This window comes from Callorhinus ursinus, unplaced genomic scaffold (assembly GCF_003265705.2).
Source record: "Callorhinus ursinus isolate GAN/ISIS: 27379988/994484 unplaced genomic scaffold, GSC_fseal_2.0 scaffold13, whole genome shotgun sequence".
NCBI classification, from domain to species: domain Eukaryota; kingdom Metazoa; phylum Chordata; class Mammalia; order Carnivora; family Otariidae; genus Callorhinus; species Callorhinus ursinus.
In genome coordinates, this window is record NW_027397075.1 from 34,126,222 (window position 1) to 34,144,492 (window position 18,271).

The 18,271-nt window shown below is 35.5% G+C and overlaps 1 protein-coding gene across 5 annotated transcripts in view; it reads right to left on the bottom strand.

The window, feature by feature from the left end:
• COP1 (COP1 E3 ubiquitin ligase) overlaps positions 1–18,271 on the bottom strand; it is a 244,434-nt gene that overhangs the window by 193,770 nt on the left and 32,393 nt on the right. For 3 of the 5 annotated variants that reach the window (XR_003209551.2, XR_003209549.2, XM_025877828.2), the window contains exons 3-5: positions 16,296–16,393; positions 10,591–10,667; positions 9,796–9,915 (exon numbers count right to left, since the gene is read on the bottom strand). Coding sequence is in view for 1 of the 5 variants with exons in the window: in XM_025877828.2 (XP_025733613.1) it covers positions 9,796–9,915; positions 10,591–10,667; positions 16,296–16,393 (295 nt within the window). In the remaining 4 variants the exon portion in view is untranslated. The remainder of the gene's footprint in view (positions 1–9,795; positions 9,916–10,590; positions 10,668–16,295; positions 16,394–18,271) is intronic. The other 2 variants (XR_003209552.2, XR_003209550.2) reach the window with 1 other exon arrangement.

The following is an 18,271-nucleotide window of genomic DNA, read 5'->3' on the forward strand; positions in this document are numbered from 1 at the left end:
TCTTCCAACCAAGCTAACAGAACATCAAGACAAAAATCACAGTGGAATCAACATAGTTCCTAGATACTAAGATCACTTTCTCCATAAGAATTTCATTTCCAAGAAAATAACAAGCATAATAAACGGGAAGGAATCCATACCTTTCAGAAATTAAACTTACTTTTTGTGGTTATTACCTACTTACACAGATGTGAGAATTAATATATTTCCATAGAAAACTTCAGTCAAAATCAAACATTTAAAAACAAATCTTTTAATATAATGGAGTGGAGGGCAAAGATTAAATAACCCAAATTGGTAAGTGAAACAAAAATGTAACAGATAAAAGATGATTATAAGCTTGACATTTTCTGGATATAAAATATAAAACTGCAAATATTTATCTTTTACTGTTAAAATTCACACAAAGAACCAAGGAATTCCAGGTGAACCCGATGAATGAATATATGTAAAACAGTATCAAGGGGTGTCTGGGTGGCTCAGTCGTTAAGCGTCTGCCTTCGGCTCAGGTCCTGATCCCAGGGTCCTGGGATCGAGCCCCGCATCGGGCTCCCTGCTCGGTGGGAAGCCTGCTTCCCCCTCTCCCACTCCCCCTGCTTGTGTTCCCTCTCTCGCTGTGTCTCTCTCTGTCAAATAAATAAAATCTTTAAAAAAAAAAAACAGTATCAAAAGCTAAAAATGGAATGAAATGGCTTATAAGCAAAGGTAACTCTGATTTCTTATATATTAGAAAAGAATAATGCCCAGTAAATCACTTCCAAATCAAACAAAAATAAATAACAAAAATTAATAAATTTTCATTTACCTTGCTATGCAACAGAATTATCTGGGGCATTTGTTGAAATAAACACAGGGACAGGAATCTTTGTATAACAAGTCCCCAGATGATAAGAATAAGCCAGTCAAAATTTGGAAAATCACTAAGGTATTACACATACCACAAAGGCATGGCCATCCCACTACCAGAGTCTATACCCTCTGAGGAGAAGGAATCAAAATATGTCAATGAAATGTTTAAGTCAAGACAATAAGGACAAGGGAGAACAAATATGGTGACAATCACATTAGGATATTCCAATTAACATAACTGAATTAATGTTTCAGTGAATAAACTTATAAAACACAGTATGAATAAACTTAAACATAAACTGAATAAACTTATAAAACACAGTATGAGGAAGATTTAAAAGTGATGCGCTGGCATCTCGCAAAACAAACTGGTATTTATTGGACCTTAGACACACCTGAAAAGTAAGTTAAACTATCACACAGAACAAATTGACAGGAGCTCTGTGTCCCAACAATGATGAAAAATATCCTCTGCATCTTTTTTGAGACTTCTTTACACTGATTATCTATAACTGTCTACAGATTATTTGGTTGAGAGCAAAGACCACATCTTTATACAAAAAGGAACATACACAGCCAACATTAATTCACTAGCAAAGGATGTGCACAAACTACCTTCAAAATACTAATTTTGAATACTTCATTTTAGCCTATCAACTATGACATGTAAATAAGAACACAACTGATTTGTAGAAAGAAGGGGGAAAAAGCCCCCCAAGCCTTAAGGTCAAAGGAAAACTAGGACCAACTAAGTACACTAGGAATTCAATTTAGCAAATGGCATCTCTTCTGCAATTTAATCTTCTTTAAAGGAATAATTGCAAGAAAGGAGATAAATGGCAAATTTCTGAAACTGTAATTTCATATGTAAATATAAAAGTACATAAAAGAAACAATAGACAATTAAAAAAGAAAACGCTTAAAAATGGTAAGAATATAGCCAATTTTATCAAAATAGCCATATGTTTTGTTAGACCTGTCTCAGAAATTGAACAGCAAAGTAATCCTTTAAATAAGTCATTTAACCCACTACTAACAGTAAAGTATAATAATTCTCTAATCATTTCTTACAATTGCCAAAGCTTCCATAAATGATATGATCATTTAGCCTAATTATCTCATTTTCAGATGAGGAAACTGGAATAAAAGTGAAAAGAAACATTTAGGAAAAAAAGAAGAAAGAAGAAATATATTTAGACTCTTATTCTCCACCCTTAGTGCTCTGCAAGATAGCAAGTTTTATTACATTTGTCCCATCTGGTTTACAGTCAATTGTCTCAAAAGTGACCATGTCTGCTGTTGGAAAAGGAATATGCTTCAATTTTTTATTAAACATTGCTTTTCTGTATTTTTTAATCTTTTCTGCAATTAACTTTTTTATTCTAAAAATCAGATAAGACTATCTCTACTATGAAAATAGAAGCAGGCGCCTGGGTGGCTCAGATGGTTAAGCATCTGCCTTCGGCTCAGGTCATGATCTCGGGGTCCTGGGATCGAGCCCCGCATCAGGTTCCCTGCTTGGCAGCGCGCCTGCTTCTCCCTCTCCCTCTGCTGTTCCCCCTGCTTGTGCTCTCTCACTCTCTCTGTCAAATAAATAAATAAAATCTTAAAAAAAAAAAGAAAGAAAGAAAACAGAAGCAACTGCTTGATTACAGCCCAATATAAACATGTGAATTGTATCATTAACTCTTCATGTCCCAATTCCATATCCTTCTGATACTGGCTTCTAGATAACTTCCAACTGGGTAAAAATACACCGCTCAGACCTACGAGAAGATCTAGTCTAACTAACCTTTATATATTTTACTATAAATGAATAATATGGCCCTTATGAGCTTAGTTACTATGAGTTCATCTTCCCAAGGAGAGTACACTTTAAGTAGTTTCTCAACAGGAGGGCAACTGGAATTTTGAGGGAAGAAATGTTTCCATTCCTTCCTTGAGGGAAAACTTTCCAAGTAGAACGATGCAGACATGTTATTTAGGAATAAGTAAGTAAAAACAAAAGTTTGCTCCGAGGAGTTAATATTAAGGATAAGGAGTAATGTAACTGAGGACTGCTGATTTTTTGCTATAAACCTTGTAAGATCATTTGACTTTGTAAATTAGGAGAATATTTTACTTAGCTTTTGTTTTTCAAAGGAAGGAAAAAGCAAAGAGGGCCAGGGGAACAAGAAAGAAGACAAAATAAAACTTTCCAGGTATGTCAGGAAGTCAAAAGTTCTAGGATTATAACCTAAAAACCCTGTAAAATCTTATGAATGTCTCCCCTACTTGGCTTCAGATTTTTAATCTATAAAATAAGAAGGCAAAATTTCACAAATGAGTCATATTGCCATATCTTACACAAACGTTACTTTTATCTGATAATTTTTCTCTGTATCAATACATAGTTTCCTTAAAATTGTCAAAAAAATTCTAAAGGATATGCACTTCTGGTATTATGACTGGCTACAACAGCTATCAATAGCTGAGGATACATGTAGGTAGGCCTTTTTTTTTTTTAAGATTTTATTTATTTATTTGATAGAGAGAGAGACAGTGAGAAAGGGGAACACAAGCAGGGGGAGCGGGAGAGGGAGAAGCAGGCTTCCCGCGGAGCAGGGAGCCTGATGCGGGGCTCGAGCCCAGGACCCCGGGATCAAGACCTGAGCCGAAGGCAGACGCCTAACAACTGAGCCACCCAGGGGCCCCACCACATGTAGACCTTTCAAAGCATATGTGGACACAGAATTTAAAGGGAATTAATTCCCAAATTCTCAACCTTCAATATTTGTCTTCCTAAAACTGATCTGTTCATCAGACATCATTCCATTTCTAAATTCCAACCTCTTCTTTCAAAATTTCTTTTCATTCTCTAAAGAAGTTTAAAAAGGGATGGTAGGTGGGAGAAAGATGTATCTTTTACCCACCCTGAAATTTACCTTTATACAATGTCTGGGGTATGAAAGTCTTTAGAAGAGCAAAATAAGGAAATAAAATACTGCTGCTTAAAAAAGCTAATTACTTTAAGTAAAGACTAGGTAACAAAACTTTTTATAAAAATAACAAATCTGGGGGCACCTGGGTGACTCAGTCAGCTAAGCACCCAACTGGTGATTTCGGCTCAGGTCATGATTTCATGGGTACTGAGATTGAGCCCAGCAATCAGCAGGGAGTCTGCTTGAGATTCTCTCCCTCAGCCTCTCCCCCAACACGCATGCACACTCTCTCAAATAAATAAATATTATTTTAAAAATAACAAATCTTCTATAAACTAATTACTCTTACGTAAAGACTAGATAACAAATCTTTTTATTAAGTCAAGTAATTTCCAGTTCTTTGCATTGGCAGATGCTTAACGACTGAGCCACCCAGGCACCCCTTGAAAATTTTTTAACAGGGGCGCCTGGGTGGCTCTGTCAGTTAAGCGTCTGCCTTTCAGCTCAGGTCATGATCCCAGGATGCGGGGATCAAGTCCCACATCGGGCTCCTTGCTCAGTGGGAAGCCTGCTTCTCCCTCTGCCCGCCTACTCCCCCTGGCTGTGCTCTCTCTGTCTCTCTCTCTAACAAATAAATACAATCCTAAAAAAAAAAAAATTTAATAAAAACTGTTAAATAGACAGAAGATACAAACACCCAATTAATAATTAAACGTAAAGAACATAAATGAACCCCTGAAACAATTTCAGAAAACATGTGCTTCAAAATACATGAGGAATAGGAGCACCTGGGTGGCTCAGTTGGTTAAGCACCTGCCTTTGGCTCAGGTCATGATTCCAGAGTCCAGAGTCCCTGGAACAAGCCCTGCATCAGGCTCCCTGCTCAACAGGGAGTCTACTTCTCCCTCTCCCTCTGCTCCTCCCCCCCCCCCCCACTCATGCTCTTTCTCTCACTTACTCTCTCTCTCTAATAAATAAAATCTTTAAAAAAAAATAAGAGGAATATTTATAAAAAGTGACGATATAAATAATACATAGAATAAGCAACTAAAACTTCAAAGAACTGGTATATACAGACACATTCACAATACAAAATATTTAAATTAAAAAATAGTAACCAATACTCTTCAGATTATAATGTAAAAGGTTACTCCCACAGTAACAATAAAAAAAGGGATAAACTAAAAAGTAAAATACTACAGTTGACCCTTAAACAGCAAAGGAATTAGGGACACCAACCCCCAGCACAGTCAAAAATCCACGTGTAACTTTCAACCCTCCAAAAATTTAACTACTAATAGCCTACTGTTGACCAGAAGCATTATTTATAACATAGTCGATTAATACAGTTTGCATATGTATTATATACTGTATTCTGTATTACTGTATTACAATAAAGTAAGCCAGAGGTAGCAAAATGTTATTTTTTTAATCACAAGGAAAATACATTTATACTATTTGTTTTTAAAAACCTGTGTATAAGTGGACCTGCACAGTTCAAACCTATGTTGTTCAAGGGTCAACTATACACTTTAAAGTCAATGGACTGAAACTGAAGCAACAACTGAACCCCAACTCAGCTAAATTCCTGATTAGGCCAGAAATCAATCTCTTAACCTGGCTCCCTGAAAATGGAAAAGGCAAGACCTTTCAGGAAGATAGTCTTAACTACTATAGTCTCTATACCAATTCTGAATACAGAATGTCTAAGCTACAATTTAAAAAATTAAAAAAAACATGCAAAGGTGGAAAATCAAAAGAAAAAACAGGCAAAAGAATGAAATGAAAAGAGGAGCAGACTGGACAACCTGAGGAAAGAAATAATGAACTCAAAGACAGTCCAATATAAATTATTTATACCAATTCGTAGAGAGAAAGGAAAAAAAAGAGAACACCAGAAATTTGTAGGATGATATAAAACATTATTACATATAACTGGAATCCTAGAGGAAAAGGAAAGCATAGGGCTGAATAAACCTTCACAATGTTCAAGGAACAGATCTTCTGGTACTGTAAAACAAACAGGATAAATATTTTTTTAAATAAAACCAAAAACTATCAGTCAAACTGCAGAAAACCAATGTCAAAAAGAGTATCTCTAAAAAGAATTTAAAAAAAGAGTTATCTTAAAAGCAACTAGAGAGAAAAAGGGCTATACTATCTTTAGGGAAAGAATAGTAAGAATGACTGCTAATTTCATCAAAAATAAAGAAGCAAAAAGACAATGACAAGTACTAAAAAGAAAAAGAATAACTAGACCTCCATTGAGAACAGAACTATCAGCTCTGCAAGTTATATTGACAAAAGGAAATGAGCCAGATGCCAGCTCAGATATGCAAGAAAAAAATGAAAACATCTAAAAGGATAAATATTGGACTTAAAGAGGGTTTTTTATTTTTCTGGGGGTTTTTTTGCATCGTATCTTCAAAAGGCTATTAACTATTTAAAGCAAAAACAACTATTTAGTGTGGTTTATAACAGTTAATCACAAAAAGCAGGAGGATTTTGGTAAACTGAATTATTGTGAACTTCACATTTTCCATAAAATAGTATTTATTCAGTATTGACTATGAATACATCATCCTTGAAGTGGCATACTATAAACTCAAGGTTAGCTAGAAAAAGTATTTTATAATCTTTAGAGAAACCCCTAGAAATACAATTTTAAAAGTATGTGAAAAATAGAGAAGATAAAATGTAATATTAACATGGAGAATCCTAGAAACTTAATTTCTAAAGAAGCCAAGAAAAGAGGAATACAAAATAAGTAATATATGGAAAAATAGAAAATACCAAAGTGGCAGACCTCAAACCTGACCATATCAATAATTGTATTACATTAAAATGAACTTAAGAACTTGAATTAAGTGAGTTTATTAGAGTGTGTTTAAAAAAAGAAACTCAGGGACACCTGGGAGGCTCAGTCAGTTGGCTCAGTCTGCCTTCGGCTCGGGTCATGATCCCAGGGTCCTGGGATGGAGTCCCACATTGGGCTCCCTGCTCAGCGGGGAGCCTGCTTCTCCCTCTGCCTGACGCTCCCCCTGCTTGTGCTCACTCTCTGACAAATAAATATATAAAATCTTTTTAAAAAATAATAAATAAAAAAAAGAAACTCAAGGGTGCCTGGGTGGCTCAGTTGGTTAAGCGACTGCCTTCAGCCTCAGGTCATGATCCTGGAGTCCCGGGATCGAGTCCCACATCGGGCTCCCTGCTCAGCGGGGAGTCTGCTTCTCCCTCGGACCCTACCCCCCTCATGCTCTCTCTCTCTCTCTCATTTTCTCTCTCAAATAAATAAAATCTTTAAAAAAAAAAAAGAAACTCAACTACATACTATTAAGAGACACATTTTTAAAACACAAGGACAATGATGGAATAAAGTAAAAAAATGAGGAAGGATATACCACAGAAGCTCTAATCATAACTAAGCTACTGAGGCTATATTAACATCAAAAAATATAAAAGCAGACTTCAGAACAAAAAAATATTTCCAGCAATAAAGATACACAATTCATAATGGTAAAGGGAATAGTATGTCCAGAAGACATTACAATCCTAAACATGTCTTCAAAATACATTAAGCAAAAAAATCACAATTAATGAAAAATAGACAAAATTGTATTTTTAACACATATCAGTATATAGAAATAAAATATATGACAAAATATAGTACAAAGGCCATGAGAGAGGAAATGAAGTATATTATTCTAAGATTTCTATAATATAGATAAAGGTTATTACTCAAAGGTACAATGTAACAACAATTATATTAAAAACCCAAAAGAGGGCGCCTGGGTGACTCGGTTGAGCGTCTGCCTTCAGCTCAGGTTGTAATCTCAGGGTCCTGGGATTGAGTCTTGCATCAGGCTCCCTGCTCAACGGAGAATCTGCTTCTCTCTCTGCTCTCCCCCCTCCCCCCATATTCTCTCTCTCTTTCTCTCTCAAATAAATAAAATCTAATAAAAACAAAACAAAAGCAACCACTAAGAAACAAAACTGAAACTTACCGTGATAAACCCACAAAGAAAATAAAATGGAATCAAGAAAAATACCCAATCTAAAATCATATAAATCATGTTGTCTGACCACAATGCAATACAACTAAAAATCAATTACCAAAATATCTATTTGGAAAAGTAGCGAGATCCACAACACACACACACACACACACACACACACACACACACACACACCCATCGGACTACTATCAGATTGGCAACAGCTAAAAACGCGAAAATACCAGGTGTCTATATAGTACAAACCCAAAGAGCAACCTGGCAATATCTGATAAGTTAAAATGTGCATGTAAATTCTATAAACAGTAATTTCATTCCTTAAATCACTAAGTGTATATACATGAGCACAAGGAAACATGTATAACAATATTAAATGTAGTAGTGACACAGCTAAGAATTAGGAAGAACACAAATGTCCACCATAGGGGAAAAGATATGCTCATGTAATGGATTACACATAAGCTAAAATGAACTAGATCTACATTTACCAACACAAACCTCAAAAACTAAACAAAGAGGCATATGTCAGAAGGATAAGTACAATCTGAAACTTTTTATATAAACTTCTTTCAATTTTTTTATTTATTTTTGAGAGAGAGAAGAGAGAGAGAGCGCGCGCGCACAAGCACACACAGGTGCGTGCAAGAGAGAGAGGGATGGAATCCCAAGTAGGGTCCATGCCCAGCACAGAGCCAAATTTACTTTACAAAGATTGATTGATTGATTGATTGATTTAAGAGACAGAACGTACACGTGTGGGGGGGGCAAAGGAAGAGAACTGTGGTAATCACTGCACAACACATGTATGTCAAGTCATTATGCTGTATAACTTAAGCTTATACAGTGCTATATGTCAATTATACCTCAGTAAAACTAAAAGAAAAAAATAAGTAAAAGATAAAGCCCTCTCTCCCAAAAAAAATGGGAGAAATTTCTACCAGCCTTGCCCCCTCCCAGAATGGGAGAATCATTTTGGTAAGCATAACCTCAACTAGCTCCCTTCTTCTACTAAGATTCCCATTTGATAAGATGGAATCCAGATCTAAGTTATATTAATAATCCACCCACAGAATTTTTTAAACTGAAATCGGAAAGTCCCTTTTCTTCTATCAAAAAACATAAATGAAGAAAGTGCAAATAATCACATTATGTTATAAACGTCTGAGAAAAGAAAATCAGACCTGTCCCAAAGAAATAGACACGAGAAGCACCAAAGAAAGATCCAACAACATTCAAGTGCCTGATTTCATCTCCATATAGTCTCCAGAGAAGCTGGCTATGGTTCCAATCCTCCCAATATTCGGTTGTTAAACTCTTCCTTTTCACATGTGTCAGCTACTCTCTCCCTTACCCTGTCAACAGATACCCCCTTTTTGTTTAAGCTAGGTCAGGGGGGAATCTACTTTTGCTAAGGTGTGAGTTGCCCCTAATGGATCATATTCAAATCCTAATACATGCAAATTCACATTTTATATTGTTTATAAACACTTTATATTGTTTATATTTATTTACATGAAATAAATGCAATTTTACATTTATTTACATTTTATTACATAAAACAGGATATATTTAGTTCCAGTTCCCATCTTTCTAAATGCCTTTATTTACAGGTGCCATCAACAGATACCTGCTAAAAGGATCTTATGTAGGTAAAAATAATCTCCATTTTCTCTTCCAAAGGGAAGATTGGCAAGGAATATATTCATTAGAAGAAAAATGACCAATATAATTGTTCCCTATTAAAATGAAACTGTACTTTCTCATAATCTTTCTTATCACTCAGTTTTTCTTAATATAAACTGGCCACTACAACTTATAAGAAATTTGTCTTTTCTTTTACTTGAAAAAGAGGAATCTTTTAGAAGTGATACCTTGCACATGCTCTTTCTTACTGAATAAAATTGGATGGACTGAGTGATAGAACTACCCTATTATTTTTAAACATTTCTAGATCTTTTTCAATGCAATAAAGACCACCACTTAAAATTTTTTAAAGTTCAACTGCCACTTACTGCTTCCAGTTGTTTCTTCTTCTGCACTAGTAATTCCAACATGAGGTTGACATTGGCCAAATCAAGGTTATCTTGATCAGTTCCCAACAAATCCTGAAATATTTGCCATCTGTGGCCATTCTAAAAATGAAGAAACATAGTAACTTCCTAAGAAGATTGTTTTAGGGAGCCTAAAATAAATGTTTAACTGCTTCTTCCTAATATGTTTATTACATAAATATCAAAAATATAATATTCTAACCCACACCTTCCTAGCCAATGGTTCCCCATAGCCTTCTAATTATAAATTAAACACTATTCCTCCCTTGAATCAATCTAGGTAACAGATATGGAAGGCATATTCATCAAGACAAATGTTAACTGAGCACGTCTAAAGGTATAATTCCCTTCGAAATACGTGCTTGGGTTTTAATTATTTGTCTAGCCATATGTTCAACTTTGTACTTGGTAAGGTATTAATTTAGGCTCACTTCCCTCAATAATTTAGGACTGATTCTCTTAAATTGAGAACCTTCCAACAGTTTTTCCAAATTACCAACCATAGTTCCACCCTGCCATATAATCCTCCAAATGTCATGTATTACAAGCCAACTCTGACTCAATGCGATCCCAGAAGACCTTTCAAAAGATGATCACTAAATTTTAGACAATGCAGTTAACAAAGTTCTTTATTAAACAGAATAATCTTAAATTTTCTTTAAAAAAAATCAATGACATGCTAAGCTTTAATATCTAATTAACCAATAAAAACAAACTGAAATTTATTAAAAAATAGTAATAAGAGTTGAAACATACGGTGCTACTCACTGAGTGGTCCAATTTGAACCTCTTTTCCTCAAATCTTTGTTTCTGTTTGAGAATGAGCTCATTCACTGAAAAGAGAAACAAAACAAAAAGTACCTATAATTTGTATTATTGTTAAATGTATCATCTAATTGTTCTGTTTAAATGGGTTCTATTTTCACTTTTAAAAGTCCCCAAATTAAAAAGATGCTAAGCAGAAAATGCCAGGTTTTCACTTTATTTAAAATTGGAAAACAATTTTGCCACAAATTCTAATGCTACAACTGCTATTATTACTACTGCTATTATTAAAGGAGAATTCTCTGGAATATGTGCTTTCTCGTACACATCTCAATGATGACACTATCAGCACTGTGTGAGGCTGTTCCATCCTCCACATGGTACCTGGTTGATTCTGTAAGGTAGACACTAAGGATTTTTATTTGTTCTTCTTTTTGTTACTTTCCTATAAACATCATGGCAGATACTGTCAGTTACCTATCCAAAACCATTCCCCCCCTTTTTTAAAAACAACTTAATTTTTTTCCAAGCCACATGCTTTCAGAAAAGCTAGGTTCCACCCCAGCCCAATGGTATGATTCTTGACTAACCTAAGCCAATCTAGGCATTCATACCCTTGGCAATAATTGACAATGGGATTAAGTATGTGACCTAGTTTTAACCAATGAAGGGTATGCTGTCTTTCAGAAAGAAATGGATAGGAAGAAAACAAATTCTTTCCCTCCCTTAAGAGATGATATCTGGAACTGCTCAGAGCCATCCTGCAATCTTAGGGGGAGATAGTCAAAGAACCAATACATGCTGGGATGGAGGAATAGAAAGATGGAAAGAACTTGATCATAACACTGAACCACTGAATTAACCAGTTCTACAAATTCTTTTCTTCTGTCTTTAACAATTAACTGATAACAACAAACAAAAACAACAAAAAATCTGATAAAGAAAAAAACTAGCACTAAATCAGTTTAGCACTAGGCTAGTACTTTATAGACATTATCCTATGGGTTATTCTCCCCCATTTTAGAGATGAGGGAATATTAGAGGGAGCATCAAGAACTTACTCACAGTGACATACAATACAGAACAGAGTTGGGATACAAATCCAACTATCTAATATCTTCCATTATACCACAATCCAACTATAAATATTTCCAAACAAACCAGAGATGTATCAAGCCCATATTAGGAATCCAAGCTTCAAAGATAAATAAGACTCAAACTAAGTAAGATTCAATCTAAGACTCAAGCAACTCTGAGTAGGAAGACAAATATATATGATGTAGTAGTTGTAAGGTAATGTGATAAGCAGTACTATCATTGAGGTAGACTTAACAAAGAACACAGGACAAGGAGCAATCAAAGTGTAAATGAGCAGGCTACACATAGAAGGTTACACTAGAATTCGGCCATAACATGCACAAAGAGATTCATTAAGCAGAAAAAGAAGTGAAAAAGAATTGAGAAGGGTGTGAGAAAGAGGGGGTTAAATTCATACAAGAGCAGGAGATAAGATGACTTTAAATCAATATGGCTGAAACACAGAGTCAAAGTGACTTTGTTAATGATTTAATGGGTGACGAACTAAGGCTGCAAATGTAGATAGATGGGAGCCTGATTCTGAAGAGCCTGGTATTCATCTCACAAGCGAAGTTACTATTATAACCCAGGGAAGAAAAAGGAGAGCTTGAAATAATGTAGTGGGAATAAAGAGAAGTACATAAATAAAGAGTTTAATATTTCAGTTACAGAATTAACCATTTGAATAAAAACTGTGACTTAAACGGTAATATTTTACACAGGTATACCAAATTGCATTTTACTGAGAAATCTCGTGTATCACTGAACTTGAAGGATATTCTATATCCATAATTATAATTCTCTGGATCCATAAAATGGCCACAGTACTAAGAACAAACAAGCATTTCTACTGCTAAAGCTTCCATTCTAGTAACTATCTTTTTAGAAGCAGGAGAGTATAGTTAATGCACATATACTTGTGAGACAGGCGGCTTAGGACCAAATCCCAATTCCACCAATACTACTGTATAACTTTATAAAAGTAACCCAAAGTCTCTGTGCCTTAGTTTCCTCACCTGAAGAATGAGGATAATAACAAGAGTACCCATCTCACAGGACTGAAAATTAAATGAGTTAGCTTACACAAAGCACTTAGGACACTACCTGGCAATAGTAAGGATGTTATATGCTCTATTTTTTTTAAAACACGTATTTTACACTTAGCATTCACATTGTCCCTTCAAAGAATAATAAAGTTATTCATAAGGAAGATAAAATTCCAATTATAAATTTTAAATACAGAGAAAGCTGGAAAAGAGACTGAGCGAGGGAGAGAGATGGAGGCAGGCAGTTGGAGAGAGGGAGAGGGAGAGCTAGAGAGCAAGTCTTGGCAGGAGCAGAGGAGAGCAACTGCAGGAATTGGGGGGGGGCGGGGGCAGGATAGATGGCAACAGGACAGGAAGACTTCACCTTGCAAGAACCTTCCAGTAATGGGGAAAAAGAAAGAGAGCTCTCAAGACCGAGTAGGATGGAAAGAATAGTGAATGTGTTGAAGGAGCAAAGGCAGGAGAGAATGAAAAAGAATACAATGGAAGGTAGAAGAGATGGGGGAAGGGAAGTCAAAAGAAAAAGGGTCTGTGGTATAGTGTTTAGGGCAGGAAAGGAAAAATCAAAGTACCTGACAAAAAATTATATGATTATAATGACCTGAAAACCAAATCTTTTTTGAGTGTTTAGCTTCCAATTCTTTGCTTTCATGAAAATTAAAGAAAGGACTTGACTTATTAACTAACTGAGCATTAAGATTGTTTTTGATGATAAGTCAATGCTTTTTTTCTTAATTTCTTAAGTCAGAACGAAGTCAAAAAACTGAGTGACGTTATTGTTAACAAAATTCCTTCAATCCCCATCAACTTATTCATGTAAGCAAAGTTTCTCAAGACTTACACTTTAAAACTAAAAAGAAAAACCTTAAAGTTACATAATGTTATATATCAATTATACCTCAAATTTTAAAAAAAACTATGATGATCCTAAAAAATGAATAAACAACAAAATAAAAATACAAATGAAACTGATTCCTTGTCCTAGTAATAACTTCCAAGGGTACTAGAACTGAGAAAAGCACCAAACCTTAATAAGCAGCACATTTTCAATAAATATTTGCCTAATACTTTATAAAATTTGTAAATATTTGACCAATTGCATACTACTCATGACTCAATAATAACTCAGAAAAAATATCTGAGATTTTTAAATGCTTAATATAAAATTATGTTCAAAAAAAATTTCTATGTCTATAGTTTCTATTTATATACATTTCTGTTACAGAAAAGTATTACAGATAGATCGATAGGGATTTCAAATGTGAAAATACATTATATAAGGATAAAATTATGTGGACGATAATTTAAGTAGAAGTGCAAAGAGAAAAGGAATGAATAAAACTTCCCATTGTTAATGAAAGGTGTCTGTTTTCAAATCAATGATAAATACCAATCACTATGATTTAGATTTCACTGGATACATTTTATTTTTTTATTTTTTTAAGATTTTATTTATTTATTTGACAGAGAAAGACACAGCGAGAGAGGGAACACAAGGAGGGGGAGTGGGAGAGGGAGAAGCAGGCTTCCTGCTGAGCAGGGAGCCCGATGTGGGGCTCAATCCCAGGACCCTGGGATCACGACCTGAGCCGAAGGCAGATGCTTTATGACTGAGCCACCCAGGTGCCCCTCACTGGATACATTTTAAAAAGAGATAAAAGCTTTATTTTTAAATAACCAAATTTATAATACTCCTAAAGTTACATCCTTTACAACCACTTACACTTACAAAGAAAAACTGAGGATGATAATTTTAAATAGGGGATCAATGTGTGATGAAGAACATCATTTTTCAGAATTTTTATGAGTCACCCAAGCAAAAAGTTTTGAAGACCACTGCTACAGAAAATGCATAGTTCAGCGCTTTACCCATGACTCAGGTAAATTTACAGTATTAAAGGGAAAGGTCCTGGGAAGCCTGGGTGGCTCAGTAGGTTAAGCATCTGCCTTTGGCTCAGGTCATAATCCCAGGGTCCTGGGATTGAGTACTGCATCGGGCTCCCTCTGCCTGCCACTCTCCCTGTTTGTGCTCTCTCCCTCTCTCTCTGACAAATAAATAAAATCTTTAAATAATAGTAAAGGTCATAACCTATCAATAAAAAAAGTGCAAGTCTATCCAGTAGCCTTCAAAACTGTAAAACATATACTTATTTTACCATGGTCAAGAAGAAATCTGAAATTACTTCAAAAGGTTCAAGGTCCTCAACCCAACCAAGAATGACAGGCACCACACAAATAAATCATGTAATCTCACGCTGAAGCAATGGAAACAACTTAGAAGAGTTTTTTTCAGTAAAGGAAAAAAAAAATGAAATTCCATGTTCAGAAATAGATCTCAATGGCATCCTGAATGCACAGGATCCCTATCTACCTAATGTGGGAACCTATGAATTTGACTATTATTGTACAAATGGTAAAGAGTGGAAGGGATGATGGAAGAAAAACAGGAAAAGATGTATCAGCATAAAATGTTATTTCCATGGCTGACATTCATAATCACATTAGAAGCTGCACTATAATTAAAAGACTTCAAATATGGGCATAAAATACTTACACTCCAATTATCCAAAACAAAAATTTATTATCCATAAAAAGAGGAGGTTAAAAACTAGATCATCACCCAGATAATTTCTAGCTCAGAAAATCAGTAAGTGTAACTTCACTATTCACTGGATACATGTGAGTATATATACTTAATGTATGAAATCACTTTCTAACTAAAACAGTACTATATTTTGAAAGTTCTTCCAAACTAGTATATCGTGCTCCCTCTATTCACATAAAGGAATCTCCATCTTTTGTACTCGTTAAAGAATGCTGCCTGAAAATTTTAGTAAACACCAAAGTTGTTGGAAGATTAGCTTCCTTTCTGTATTTAAACATTCCAAAAGAAGTTTTCTGAAGTTATGACAACTGATAGAAAAGTAATTCTAGAGCGCACACAGCAGCAGCAATCCATGTGTCGGAGTGCAGGGACATAGGATTTTGCTTTGCAGGACTTTCATTTCCCTTCTACCCAACCTAGCCCATAAAGTCCAGTCCTGCAGAGTATCACACCCTCAGTATTTCTTCTTTTCCTAAGTTCCTTCTCCAAGTTCTTCCTTTTCCATCGCCTCCCCCGTTCACAGACTCTCTTCACCTATCCAGGAATCCAACTGCCCAAGTTTCCACCTCCTCTTCCCCCTCTCCATTAACACTTTCTTCCCTTGACTCTCACTTCTGCCCCAGAAGCACAAGCAGCAGGAATGCACTACACTGTATAAAGAGACAGGTATTCTGGACCTCTGGCATCCCCTTTAACCTCCCATTCTGTCCCGCCATCTATGTAGTAAGAACTAAGAGTTGTGTCAATTTTTCTTTTTTTATGAAACTTAAAAACAATATAATATGGTACTAACAACACATGGTATGGAAAATACATCACAAAATAACGAAGACCGGGAAAGCACCCAGGTGAGTAGGAGAGAAAGACTTGCTTTACCCCTACACTATATTTTCTGAATAAATTAGTACTAGCATACACTTTTGGGGACAGAATATTTTAAATAATAAAGAATCATTCCAAAGACTCACCCAAGAAATTAGGATACAGATGGTCAATATTATCCACAACATAGTTACACTTGGGACATCTATTATTATCCTCCAAACTCTGATGAATACACTTGTAGCTATTAGCAGAAAAAAAAAAAAATAGGGTTCATTAAATCAGTGAAGGATTAATAAACTGGTCATAAAATAATGCCTATAAGTCTTCTATTTCTCATTTAAAACAAGTAATTTGTTATCAAATTTATTTCAGCTTATATTTTATCATAATAAAGATACATAGAGCATTTATTAGATAACAGTATACAAAAGTTAATATTTAAAGATGAACTTGAATAACAAGTCTACTGGATATAGAATGTTTAAAAAAATGTACTAAGTTTATGCAATTTAAACACTTTGTAACAACACCCAAGAAAAGCAAATGCCTATGATTTAGTTAAGCAAATACACTATTCATGTTCTTGGAGTGCTGATATCCTTAAATACAAAAGGAACACATTCAAATAAAAAAAAAAGAAAGTGAAAAACAGAAAAATCAACAAGACAAACATTAGTCAATAAGCATGAGAAAATCATCACCTTCAGTAGGATAAAAAAATTGATTTTAAATTATATACTATTTTTTACCAAATTGGAAAATTAAAGAAAATACTATCAGAGTTAAGGAGCACATGTGAGTATAAACAACTTCATGTACTGTTGAAGTAAATGTAACTGCCACATTTCCAGAAGGCAAGTTGTATGGAAAACCTTAAGGCTGTGTATCCCCTTTGATGTAATGATTTTATTTCTAGGAATTTACCCTAAGGAAATGAGCAGAGGTATATACATAAAAAGGTGCTCAATTCAAGATTATCTGTAAATAGCAAAATAAATTAGAAGCAACCAAAACACTAGGAAATTGACTAAATAATTTTGTAAACATCAATCCAAAAAAAAATCCCAAAAAATCATATTGCAATACATAACTATATGCCATGAAAAATCATCTAATAACACTGGTTATAGCTAAAGAAAGAGGATTACAAGAAATGTTTCCTTATGATATATATTTCTGTAATGTTTGACTTTTTACAATTACATATTGTCTTATAATAAAAAAACTTTTTAAATATTATTCAACTAGGGGAGCCTGGGTGGCTCAGTCAGTTGGGCTCTGCCTTCAGCTCAAATCATGATCCCAAGATCCTGGGATCGAATCCTGCTTTGGGCTCCCTGCTTAGCAGGGAGTCTGCTTGTCATTCTGCCACTCCCTCACTCCTGGCTCATGCTCTTCCTCTCTCAAATAAATAAAATCTTTTTTTTTTTAAAGATGAATTTTTCTAAAAAGATTTTATTTAGGGGTGCCTGGGTGGCTCAGTCGTTAAGTGTCTGCCTTCAGCTCGGGTCATGATCCCAGGGTCCTGGGATGGAGTCCTGCAACGGGCTCCCTGCTCCATGGGAAGCCTGCTTCGCCCTCTCCCACTCCTCCTGCTTGTGTACCCTCTCTCGCTGTGTGTCCCTCTGTCAAATAAATAAATAAGATCTTAAATAAGTAGGCAGAGAGGCACTCAGCAGGAGAGGGAGAAGCAGGCTCCCCGCTGAGCAGGGAGCCCAATGAGGGGCTCGATCCCAGGATCCTGGGATCATGACCCGAGCTGAAGGCAGCCACTTAACCGACTGAGCCACCCAGGCGCCCCTAAATAAAATCTTAAAAAAAAAAAAATATTGTTCCAAAAAACCACGAAAAATATCAAATTGACATTAGAAAAAAAAGTCACTAGATCACTTTTTATGAACTAAAAATGACAATCTCTAACATAGTGGATACAGTACAATCACATTTCTGTTTTTAAAAAACTGTGTATGGGGCGCCTGGGTGGCTCAGTTGGTTAAGCGACTGCCTTCAGCTCAGGTCATGATCCCAGGGTCCTGGGATCGAGCCCCGCATCGGGCTCCCTGCTCGGCGGGAAGCCTGCTTCTCCCTCTCCCACTCCGCCTGCTTGTGTTCCCTCTCT